The 13,113-nt window shown below is 42.8% G+C and overlaps 1 protein-coding gene across 1 annotated transcript; it reads left to right on the top strand.

The window, feature by feature from the left end:
• Positions 1–10,130: 10,130 nt before the first annotated feature.
• LOC311091050 (olfactory receptor 6N2-like) lies at positions 10,131–11,048 on the top strand (the record flags this gene model as incomplete). Its single annotated transcript, XM_084126781.1, has 1 exon — positions 10,131–11,048. The coding sequence occupies one exon, from the start codon at positions 10,131–10,133 to the stop codon at positions 11,046–11,048; it is 918 nt and encodes a 305-aa protein (XP_083982907.1).
• Between the last annotated feature and the right edge of the window lie 2,065 nt (positions 11,049–13,113).

The following is a 13,113-nucleotide window of genomic DNA, read 5'->3' as shown; positions in this document are numbered from 1 at the left end:
GTGGGAATATCTCAGGAATTCAAAAGACCATATGCTTTTCTTCTTTTAGAATGCTTGCAATCTAAATGTTCAAAAATAAAATTCATACAGGTTGTTTTAAATAATTATTTTATGGAAATCATTGTTTTGTAAAAAAAAAAAAAAACAATATAAAAACTTAGTAAGCCACAACCCACATAGCAACATTGTGATGTCCCAGGCCCATATCTGGCACACGTGGAAAGATGATCTGGCCCACATTCAGCGTGGAATGACGGCCCTTGGGTGGCTCACTCCTGTTTGCCAGATCTGGGCCACAAGCAGGCCATAGCAATGCCACATGTCAGCCAAGAGCAATGAAATAAACCAGAACTTGACCTTATCTGAGCCAGAAAACCTGTGTATATTAAATATGGAGTCGTATCAGCCTTAATAAGCCTGTTAACAAGCAGAATCACTGAAGGAAAGAAAAGATAAGAAAAAGAGACGAGCAGAAACATAAGAACTGCAACTAACTTCAGTCACAACTGAAGATAAAAGAAGACATTACATCTCTGAAGATCTCAGGAGAGGAGGATTAAACAACTCCACAAACAGCATTACCAGCTTCACTTATAACTAACCAGACTGACTTTATTTCTGTCAGACATCTACAAAAGTTTTTGTTGAGAAATAACAGACGTTTAACTCTAATGTGTTTCATTTGAAGTTACCACAGTGATTAGTGTTTCCATTAGTTGGGCTCTTAACTCTTATTATTTCTTTCATCTTTTTGGCTGCTGTGACAGTGTTTGTTAAACACATTTGTGGCAGCAAAGAAAGCTAAACTGAAATGAGATCAGGTGATGATGGTTACATGAAATAGCCTGATTCACTTATGTTTTTTTTTTTTTAATTAACAATTATGTTGTTCCATTAATTAATTCATATTACAAACATTGAGTTACTGCAGCATGAGATACAGCAGTATTATAACAATCAGTTAAAATCTTTTAACAAACATGAGCACAAAAACTTAACCCATCCGGACACACACAGATATCAACAATCAACATATGAATCTCTTTTTTTTTTTGCTCTTTGCTTTTGGCTGACATGTGGCATTGCTATGGTTTGCTTGTCGCCCACATCTGGCAAACAGGAGTGAGCCACCCAAGGGCCGTCATTCCACGCTGCATGTGGGCCAGATCATCTTTCCACGTGTGCCAGATATGGGCCGGATCTGGGTCACAATGTTGCTATGTGGAAAGAAATTAAATGAAGAGCCTAAACTCCCCTTAACCACAGCAACATTTCTGTACTGCACAGCTTTGGCTGGCCTATTGCATCTTTAAAAATGGGAGCATAAATATTTCAAAAGCCAAAGATAAAAAAATAAATAAAATAAACTATAATAATATAATAATAATCACAATAAACAACTCTTCTGCCAATAATTTGTAATTTGGCAGGCCAATATGGGGCCAATTTGTGTGTGACCACATATTTTATCTGTTTTACAGTTTATTTGACCACTCACTTAAGATCCAATGTTTTAGAGCTGGAAATATTGTTTTATAATACATTTTTATTTATTTATTTTTTGTGATTGCCAGAAAAACAACAACAACATCAACAAACCTGTATATCAAGATTTTTTATTATTACCAGACAAACCATGACTGGACAGAACTGAACATGTTTCTTGTTTGAAGGAATACAAACTCTGGCATTGAACATATTACATTTCCTGAAATATTCAAAATCCTTATTAATCAGTCAGTCTCAACACATTAACCTTTTTTTCAGTTTATTATTAGTAGTAAAATAACCAGTATATATCAATGTGCATTTAGCTGTATATAATAAACTTTGTTCACCTACAATAACTAATTTTTCTTAATGATTTTCAAGGCCAGGCACTGGCTACCCTATGTAGCTATCATATGTAATCCAGTAAACAAAATCCATGAGAAGCTTTTATATTGTCGGTATTCTTGTACATGGATATTGTCAAAGGCAACTGGCATAAGGAAATTATTAGCTAATATTTGTGTATGGACAACTTATTCATATTACCTATAGACTAAATACAGCAAATAAAAGTTTCAAATCTACAACTCAGGAAATAATTACCAGTTAAAGGAGTCATATAATGCCATTTTTGTACAAGCTATGTCAATATGATTCTTTAGGATCTAAATTAAAAGTTTGTAATATACTTTAATTAAAAATTCTCATTAGTATTGTAAGAAAACAATAATTTTACCTGGTCAAAAACAGCTCTGTTTTCAGCACGCCGTTTAAGTGCATGTGTCTTTAAATGATAATGAGCTTTGCTCACCCTGCCCCTCTGTTATGTGTGTACACCGTTTGTAATAATAACACAATAACCATAACGCGTTGTTCATTATAAATGTGGGATTATGAATTATATTGAGAACGTCGTACATAGAAAACATGCCGTAATGTACCCTGAGTGTAAACCTTAGCCGCATTCATCGTGAAGCGTGCAAGCGATTTGCAAAGATTAATATAAAAATTAATATAAAGGTTAATAAAACATTACACTCATTTCAGTTCTTCTGGAGGTGCAGCAGGAACACGAATAGTTGGTACCGATCCTTTTTTCAGGAGCAGCTTCTTAGCAAAACCAGCTTTATACTGACCCTCGTTTGTAAAGCAGTCTGGTGTGTGAAATGATTCGCGCAAACATGAAAGCATTGACGTTGATCGTGGGGAATATTCCCTTCGAAAACAAAACTCAACCACTGCGTCTTCAGTGGTTCGGATTTAGGAACATCAAAATGACTGCTGTGTTCCTTATTGCACCCAAGAACAGAACACCACAATCGATTAGACGCCATTCTGCTCCAGCGTATCAACAACTGCGGACTATGATGACAGCTCGCTCACGAGCGAGGGCGGGTCTGTGTTGAAACGCTGCTGTCAATCTACAATCGTGGGGGGGCGTCCGATCTTGTGACGTCACAAGATCGAACGGCTTGATTTGAGACGGGAAAACATAAGGAGATTAAATTTTTTTTTAAATCATTTTATGATGGTTGTGTACAGGCACTGCCAACACACATTTCAGTACAATCAACTTGTAAAAGTGCATGTACCATTATATGATCCCTTTAACACTTTATTTTGATGGTCCACTTTACTGTAGATGTTTGACAAACTATAAGTAACGTGTCGGTTACGTATGTAACCCTCCTTCCCTGGAGGAGGGAACAGAGACATGGTCGGACTTGCCGACTGATTGGCATCACGCCTAGGGAGCCAGTCATCTTCGAGTATTGATAAAACGAGCCAATGCACAAATTGCCGTGTAAGCTTTGATTCCACGCTCCACCCTGCAGCGCGGGTATAAATATGGAAGTGGATGCACGCACCACTTGTTTTTTGCTGAGGAGCCGAGTGGAGCCCGGAGTCAGCGGTGGTCCAGCAATAGTGGCGACGGGACTACCTCTCCGTTCCCTCCTTCAGGGAATGAGGGTTACATACGTAACCGAGACATTCCCTTTCAGTTCGGTCATGTTCGACGAAGTACATACCGACTGAAAGGGATCCCCATTAAAACGCCAGTGCTGAAGCGGTCTTCATTTGGAGGAAGCCGATTTATTTGCGGCTGCATCTACCATATGCCCCAGGAGCCTCTGAAAAGTTTCAGTGGGACCCTTTCTAACTTCTGTCTAGCACCGACCAGACACATTCCTCTTGAGGTACGTGTTAAACCGAGTCCATCTCCAAACCGGAAAAGAGAATCTCAGTCCGTGAACGAGTTAACTCTTTCCCAGTTGACCTGAAGACCCAACTGGCTATGTAGCACTCAAAGGGTGGGACTTGTACTGAGACTTCGACCCCTCGAACGCAAGAACACAGGCATGGCCTTGGTTGCGGAAGGATAGAGATCTGAAATACGTGTCCATCTGGTCAAACGCTGCAGACCAATCTCGGGGATGGAGCATTTGAAAATGCAACTTGAACGGAAGCTTCGAAAAGGGCCCGATTCAAAACTCGCAGGTCCAAGATTAGCCACTTCCTTTCTTGGGTACCATGAAGTACGGGCTAGAGAAGCCGGTCTTCATATCAGCTGGAGGAACCAGCTCAATCACATCCTTCGCCAGTAGGACTGCGATGTCCACGTGCCTGCCAGGGGCACATTCGCTTAACACAGAAGTGAAGCAAATAGTGCTGACTGGGCGGATGCCAGCCGACCTGAATCGTAAGCCGAGTCTGCTGGTACGAAGGAGCCAGCTGGACTGGTTGGGAGCATTTTAAGCTTCTACGAACCGGGCCAGGGGACCATGGCACCACAGACATACCCTTGATGGGGCAGCAAGGTTGAGGACAGGGACCCAGCTCGGAAGGCCCGGGGGCGGCCCGAAGCGGGGTCTGTGTGTGCAGTGCAACACTTACCTGTCTCCAAGGGTCGGCGGGGGGTGCGCGAGAAGGCATTTGACTGGGTCCTCGAACCGCACGCAGCTGCCGGCTAGCGACATAAGAGGGGGCTGAGGGGTGCAAGGCTTTAGAGGGTTGCACACCGCCAGGCTGGCCCTCTTGGGACCCAGGAACAGAGGAATTTGCTTTTCTGACAATTTGGGTACCATCTGAAGAGCTCGTTCTGCCGTCCCTGGGTGGCCTGTCTCAGGGACGCTTGGTCTGACGTTTGCCACCTGGTTTGGCAGCGCCCGAGACGGGCTGGGCAGCCTGCCTGCAGCTGGCTCCACATTGAGGCCTGGTTGGAGGCTGCTGCGGTGGCCTAGCGGGAGTGGAGGTGGCGGCAGGGGGATGCCCCCGGTGACGAGCAGGCGGAGGATCTGCCACCGGCGGCGAGGTGGAGCCAGCAGCGGGCTGCTGGGGCAGGATGTGCCGGATGGCCTCCGTCTGCACCTGGGCGGCAGAGAACTGTTGGGCACAGTTCTCTACCGTGTCGCTGAACAGCCCAACCTGGGAAATAGGGGAGTCCAGGAACTGAACCTTGTCCGCATCCCCCATATCGACCAGGTTGAGCCAGAGATGGCGCTCCTGGACCACTAAAGTGGACATTGCCAGACCGATCACTCAAGCCGCAACAGCCGTACCCTGGAGGGCGAGGTCGGTTGCGGTGCGGAGCTCACCTATGAGCGCACGCTTTGGACTAACCTTGTGCATGTCCATGAGTGCCTTGGCCTGGTAGACCTGTAGTAATGTCATGGTATGCAAAGAGGTAGCGGCTTGCCCACAGGCTTTGTAAGCTCTGCCCGTAAGAATGGATGAGAACTTACAGGCCTTAGAGGGGAGACGAGGATCAACCCATCCAAGAGGCAGCAGCCGCCGGACACAGGTGCACCTGTGTCGTGACAGACCGCTCCACTGGAGGGATTGCCTTGCAGCCTCAGCGGCCCGTTTCAGCATAGCTGACATCTCTGGATCTGGCTCGGGCAAAGTTACACTCCCTGAAGGGTATAACGCAGCCAAGTTGTCATCTCCAGAGCTCAGCTCACCCTCCAATGTTGCAATCGGCATCCTGTCCTCTGGAGGGGCCCAGAGGAAACGGATGATCGGTCCATTACAGAGGGACCAGCATGCTCAATGGGGAACTCCACCGGCTGTGGCGTGAGGGGCCCACAGGGATTAGTTACCGGGTGGGGAAGCCATCACAATGATCCTCTGATCACCCATCGCACACAGCACCCTAAGGTGGGGCATGGTAATGGGGACTCCACCTTTGCGGACAAAGGCAAGTCTTGATCTCAACACCGCGATAGTCATGTTCTCACAAAGCATGCTTCAGCATGCTGTAACCCAAACACGTGATGCAACTAATGTGACCATCAGAGGGGGACAGGAAACGATCGCATCCAGAAATGCACGGATGGAATGACATCTTGACAAAGATGCAAACGCACCCGTGTTGCTCTTTCAGAAAATGAAAAACTCTCAACAGTGCCGGAGCACACAGGGGAATGATCGCGGCAACACTGACAGGGATGATGCAGCCTGTACCAGTGAAGCACTCACTTTCTTCGCCCTCAACCGGCCGTCAGACAAACAAACACAAAAAGGGAATGCTGTTAAAACAGCAGTTGAGAGCTTAGAAGGCTCGCGACCACTGCTCGCGCTGTAGAACCACCAGCACCAGGAGAGACTTCTAGAAGAAGCACCGACACACTCACTTGTTGAATGAATCAACACTCTTCAGAGACACCGTCATGAACACCGATCGGCTCCGAATCGAAAGACAAGTGGTGCATGCGTCCACTTCCGTATTTATACCCACGCTGCGGGGCGGAGCATGGAGGCAAAGCTCGCACACCTGTGTGTGCATTGGCTCGTTTTATCAATACTCGAAGATGACAGGCTCCCTAGGCGTGATCCCAATCAGCCGACTACGTCGACCATGACCGAACTGAAAGGGAACTTTGCAACTACATGTCAACTTGCAGTCATTAGAGTATTATATCTTAGTTTAATATTATATATTAGTTACCACATACAAAAAACAAAAGAATAGGAAGTATCATCAGCAAAACTTGAAATGGCTCAGCGATTTACTGCAAAGCAAGTACTGAATGTGTTTAGTCTCACTGTCACTTTATGGTGGATCTGGTGAAGAAGCTGTCATCGATCAAATTATTGATTTTGAAGATGTTGAAAATTATAGTTTTGAGAATATGTTTGAGATAGCAAATATGAGCCAGATGCTGAAAGTACTGGGAAAATTTTCTCCTCTCTCTCTCTCTCCCACTGCAGACCACACTGAACTCCCGTCCCAGGAGATAATAGCGGAGGATGAGAATGGCCCATCTGATCGCTAAGCACTCTTTTTCGATAGTGCTGTACTTGGTCTCTCTCAGAGACTCTCTCTGCCTGTTTGTTGGAAATCAAGGCATGGATGAAACACAACTTTCTTAAACTAAATTGTTCCAAAACTGAAATTGTATTAATTGGCACTCCATCTAATGTCAATAAGTGTAATCATTTTAAACTTTCATTAGACAATACCCTAATGTCCCCTTCTGGCCAGGTGCATAATTTGGGCGTGATTTTTGATGCTTAGGTGACTTTTAATTCTCATTTTAAAAACATAACAAAGGTTGCTTTTTTCCATCTTCGGAACATTGCTTTTCCTTTAATGCACCTAAGTTACGGAACTCACTACCTGCATCTATTCGGAATGCTGCTTCTGTGGATTGTTGTAAGAAACTTCTTAGGGCACATCGTTTTAGTCAAGCTTTAAATTTATAATTTATTACTGTGTATATTTTGATATTATGCATGCGGCTGGAGGATCTGGTCCATGAGACGCTGAAAAGTGGGCAGTGTCCCAAACAACCCAAAAGGAAACGTAACAAATTGGTGCAATCCAAACGGTGCTGCGAAGGCAATTTTTTTCTTTGGATATAGACAATTAGGGGACCTGCCTATACCATTTAGTTAAATCCAGTGTCGAATAAAATCGAGCTGCACCAAGCCGATCAAGGAATTCGTCAACCCGTGGCAATGGATATGCGTCAAATTTTGACACAGCATTCACCTTGTGGTAATCCACACAGAATCGCACAGAGCCGTCCATTTTAGGCATGTCTAGCATAGTGTCGAATACAGTCTGAACCACCTTTTTTGTGTGTTCAGGTAAACGATATGGCCGGCTGTGGACCACCAGGCCTGGCTCGGTCTCAATATGGTGATGAATGAGATTCGTTCAACCAGGCAAGCAGGGGTGAGAACACGTCTGCAAATTCTGCTTGTAAACTGGTTACATCAGTGAGCTGCGAGGGCGAGAGGTGATCTCCTCCTGGGGGCAGAGCTTGAGATTGGATTTTTGTGCTCAATTCTGGCCTGAGATCTTCCTCCCCACTCACTGCCGTCGCTAACATCACTGACTCCGCCTCACTCCATTTTTTAAGGAGGTTGAGGTGATATATCTGATGTGCTCCGCTCCTGTCCATTCAAACTACCTCATAATTGTGCCCCCCACTGTGACCTCAAAGGGTCCTTGTCACATAGCGAGTAATTTAGAGCTAGATGTAGGTCTGTGCGGGTGAAGGTTTACTTGTAAGAGTATAACCTTGGTCGTGCTGTTGTTCCTTCCCTCGTCAGGTCAGAAACTCAGAACGAGGGTGTGTTCGCTTGGGAAAGCTTTTATTCCTTTCGGAGGGGATTACTAATTCTCGCCTTCCTAATGTAGTGGTGTGATTGGGTCGTAGCAAGTGTCCACCCATCACGTCCCACCTTTCCATCCTATGGAGCTTGTTGTATTGTCACAAAATACATAGTTAAATAAAACCATGAATTTAGAACCTTGGAAATGCTTTATTAATTTTCCAAACCTTTCTCAAAGCCCTTGTGGAAGTGTTCTGAACTCGTAGAATCCAAACTTGATGTAAATTGGTTGAGGTATCACCCAGATGTCCATTTCTATGTAAGTGGGTGAGATTACAATGGCTGTTATTCCAGATACAGTTTTCACTATGTGTGCACAATTCCCTGGGAGAATAAGGAGACGTATAAGACATGTTTCTTACAGTTCCCTGTCCATTTGTTGTGGTTCTGAGCCAATGTTTGTATAGAGATTTTTATCACAGTGAGACAAAGGGACTCATGTTGTGAAGTGGGGACCTCTGATGCCTGATCTCTAGATCCTGACTTTATCCTCATTGCCTGCAACCAACGCTGACAACAGTTTTGTCAGTGCTGTTTAACTCTTCCTTATGTTCCATATCTCTTTCATGTGCATCTCTCGTGCTTGCTCTCGTGCTCATGTTGTTTGCTAGAATTGAATATGATGAGGATAAATAGACACAAATAATAAATAAACTAATTAGACAAAAAATACTTAAATACATGAAAAATGAAAACTATCACAGTACAGATTAATAAAAATTAATATTTTACTATCAATACAAGAAACTTGAAATTATGTGCATTGTGCCATTCTAACATACATATATATTTCTGTCATGACAACACTCAGAGAGATTGGCATGGTTATGGTAATGGATATGGCAATGTTAATGTATTTTGTATTGGCGGAATAGATCTGCTACGCTGCTGCAGAACAAGTACAGAGACTGCCAATATATTGCTACTGCCAATACATTCACAGACATTGCTATGAGCATGTGAGACATGCTGCTGCTGGACATGTAACATACATGAAATAACCCCGTTGCAGATCTATACAGGTGGATCTGGAGAAGGTGGAGGGTTTCTGAAAGTTTCTGAAATACATTCACAGACATTGCTGTGAGCATATATTAGGAGAGGTTCACATGCCACATACTGCCTAAATTATACACAGATCTATATGATTATAGATCTGTATTAAGACATACTTTTTGTCATGTAAAAGACAAACACAACTGAGAACATGGTGTATGAATCTAGTTCTATAGTACCATATTCCCACTGACACTTTACATAATATGTAAAATTTTAATTTCAACTAGAATACCTTCCCAAAAACTCACAACCTCATTATTGTGTCTGTGTTATCAGTACATTTAGAGTTACAAGATTTTTACCCACTGTGCCACGTTTTTAATGTTTTTAGTTAAGGAAAACTTCTGGTGTGCTGTTTATGCAAGTCAAGCCACAGCAGAGAGGTCTTCAGAGACTTGTTTTATGCTATATAAAAGAGCATGGTGATTCTTAGGTCTTCTTAACAGAGCACACATAGGCTAGACCTAATTCCCTGCACATTTACACATTCTCTGAAGATAAAGTGATGGTAATGCCAGATCGTATCACAGAAGGTATTTCTGGTAATGCCATTTCATGTACATGAATATTGTTAAACTGACTAAATAATTCATATTCACATGATTTATTAAACATTGTGGCTACAATTATACAAAGCTGACAAGCATGAAAACAGTTGGTTACACTTTAAGGTTAAATTTTAAGGTGTCCTTATTACAATGCAGTGGTGCAGAGTAATATTAATGAACTAAATGTACTTACTGTAGGGTTAGAGTTAGGATTAAGAATAGGTTTAGGGTTAGTTGCGTGTACCTATGCATCATTTATAGTTATTACTATATTAACTACATGTAGCATGTAACAAGGACAATGTAAAATAAAGTGTTACCAAACAATCTTTTTTTGAGGTAAAAATCACGTGAACTGTGTCTTCTTTCATCCTCAGGTCAATGAATCCATCCTTTGCTTAACGAAAAATGGAAAATGGAACATATTTTTACTTGATGTTGTTTGAAAATATTGGGTACATAAAATATACCTTCTTCAGTTTGGGAATTATTTTATACTGTGCTATTATATTCTTTAATGCCTTTATAATTATTGCAATTTGTCTGGAAAGGACTTTACACCTGCCCATGTACATTCTGATTGCATGTTTGTCCATCAACTCTGTGTTTGGAACAGCTGCTTTTTTCCCAAGGTTACTGACAGATTTGCTGTCTGATACACACTTGGTGTCCCGTGAAATATGCTTCTTACAGGCTTTTGTCATTTATTCATATGCATCAAATGAAAATACAATATTAATGTTAATGGCATTTGACCGATATGTAGCAATCTGTAAACCTTTACAATACAACAGCATAATGACTCCCAGGATTTTATCTGTTTTAATAGCTATAAGCTGGATTTATCCAATGCTTTGTATTGGTATTGGTGGTATTTTAAATGCCAGACTGACTATGTGTGGTAACAAACTGTGGAAAGTGTATTGTCACAACTGGGAAATTGTCAAGCTTTCTTGTGCAAACACTATTATTAATAATGTTTTTGGCTTTTTCACAATGACCACAACTCTTATCATGCCTTTAAGTTTTATATTATATTCCTATGTTAAAATTCTTATCATTTGTACAAAAAGTTCAACAGAGTTCAGGAGAAAAGCATATCAAACTTGTATTCCACACATAGTGATCCTTTTAAATTTCTCTATTGCTATTTTTTGTGAGGTCACTCTGAGTCGGGTCGCGACTTTGGATCTCCCTCTAAGCCTGTCAATTATTCTTTCACTGCAGTTTCTTATTGTTCCACCCATCCTGAACCCTCTTGTTTATGGTTTAAATTTTCCTGAAATTCGCAAAAAAATTATATGTATTATAAAAGCATCCAAATAGATGTGTTTTTAATGTAATAGATACTATACAGGATTGGATTTCTCATAAGCATTGTGAGCTAAGTTTATCGTGGAGACCGTTGGTGGCAACGGTCTACTTAGGCTTATGATGCTTTTGGGAAACACAACCCAAAATGTTTATGATATACAGCCAAAAAATCATTGTTTAATCAAACATTGTTTTATCTCTTCTCATATAGCCTCGCTCACACTGATTAGTTTTTCACTCATTTGATTTGTCTGCTATAGTCTCATTCATTTCTTTGCTCCTCTGGATTTGTTGATGTTTCCTAGACTGATTCCGGTTACCAACCTTTATCAACGGGCTTTTTTCGACTATGCTCCCCCTGTGTCACAGTTGTGTTCTGTTTAGTTTGTTTTCATTGGACTTGTCTGCCTGTCTTCATGTCACGTGTCATCATCATTATCAGTTCATCTGTATCACCTGGGTTTAGTTATTCATCATCATCTACATCACCTGTGTTCTGTTAATCAGTGTTCATCTGTGTTAGTATTTAAGTTCCTTCAGTTCAGTCAGTCTTTGTCCGTTCTCCGTTGTATTTAGGTGTGTGAACCTTCTGCCTGTCTGTACCTGTTTGAATTATATTATTAGTAAACGTTTTGCATTGGAACTTTTGACTCCTCATCTTCTTCTGCCTGCACCGCACCCTGTCAGAAGAACGGACTGCCCAAGATGGACGATAGGGCAAGAATAATCGTCCTGGCTCAGGAGAGCCCTAAGCTTTTTTATTTTGTTAATCACTTTATGCGTCTTGCCGCCACCAGCTCTCTTGAAGACGAGACCCTAAGGGTCCTTTTCTGGATCGGGGCAACTTTCCACCACCATTTCGACCTCCCAGACACCACAGGATTGGACTAGAAAAAGACCGTCAATAGGTGTCTGGAGAGTGTCGCGCCCTGATCCAGAACACTGCCTGACCAGCCTGTTCTTAACGTCATGCCCGCCATGCCTGAGCCCTCATCTTCAGCCAAGATGGCCGCTGCCTCACCGCTTGAGCCCTCAGCCAAGATGGCCGCCACCTCGCCACCTGAGCCCTCAGCCAAGAAGGCTGCCGCCTCACTGCCTGAGCCCTCAGCCAGGATGGCCGCCGCCACACCAAGACCTGTTCCTGTTCCCCGTTCTGTGCCTCGACTTGTTCCTACCCCAAGGACTATCCAAATTCCCAGACCTGTTCCAGAGTATCGTCCTGCCGAGACCGCCCGTCCAGAGTCTCATCCCGCTGAAACCGCCAAACCAGAGTCTTGTCCCGCCGAGACTGCCCGTCCAGAGGCTTGTCCTGCTGAGAACCGCCCGTCCAGTGGCTTGTCCTGCCGAGCCTGAAACTGTTCACGTCATGCCCGCAGAGCCAGAGACTGTTCACTTCACGTCCGCCGAGCCAGAGACTGTTCACATCATGCCCGCCGAGCCAGAGACTGTTCACGTCAGTCCTGCCGAGCCTGAACTTCACGTCAACCCTGCCGAACCCGAATCTTCTGTCCCCAAACCTGAGTCTTCTGTCCATGAGTCTGTCTCCGCCCTGGCCACCTGCACAGCCTGCTCCGCCCTGGTCCATCCTGCCTTCAGTCTGCCCTCACCTGCTCTTCGTCCTCCTCCTGAGTCCCCTCCTGTTTGAATTATATTATTAGTAAACGTTTTGCATTGGAACTTTTGACTCCTTATCTTCTGCCTGCACTGCATCCTGACACCCTGTCTGCCATGTACAGAACCCGGTATTGTTCATTAAATGTTCTGATCTTTGCTTTTTATGTTTTATTATACTTAAAAGAAATTTGTATATTCGTTTATTTTTATTTTTTATTTTTTTTTCACAAATGTATGACTTTTGGAAGTGAAATTTGATTAGGCATACCATTATGCAGTTTTAATAAAGCTGAATTAATGTAATCTGTCATTTTTACTCTTCAAAGTTTACACATGCAGGTGCTGATTATGATTAGGCTAATTTACTGATAGCCCCATTAAATAATAATGAGGATAAACAATATTTAAAAAAGTATATAATTATCTAACATATGACTAATTAAAAATTAACCTCAAAACATAA

This window comes from Abramis brama (assembly GCF_963993115.1).
Source record: "Abramis brama genome assembly, chromosome: 10".
Taxonomy (NCBI): Eukaryota; Metazoa; Chordata; class Actinopteri; order Cypriniformes; family Leuciscidae; genus Abramis; species Abramis brama.
This window is presented reverse-complemented; position numbering and strand designations above follow the sequence as displayed.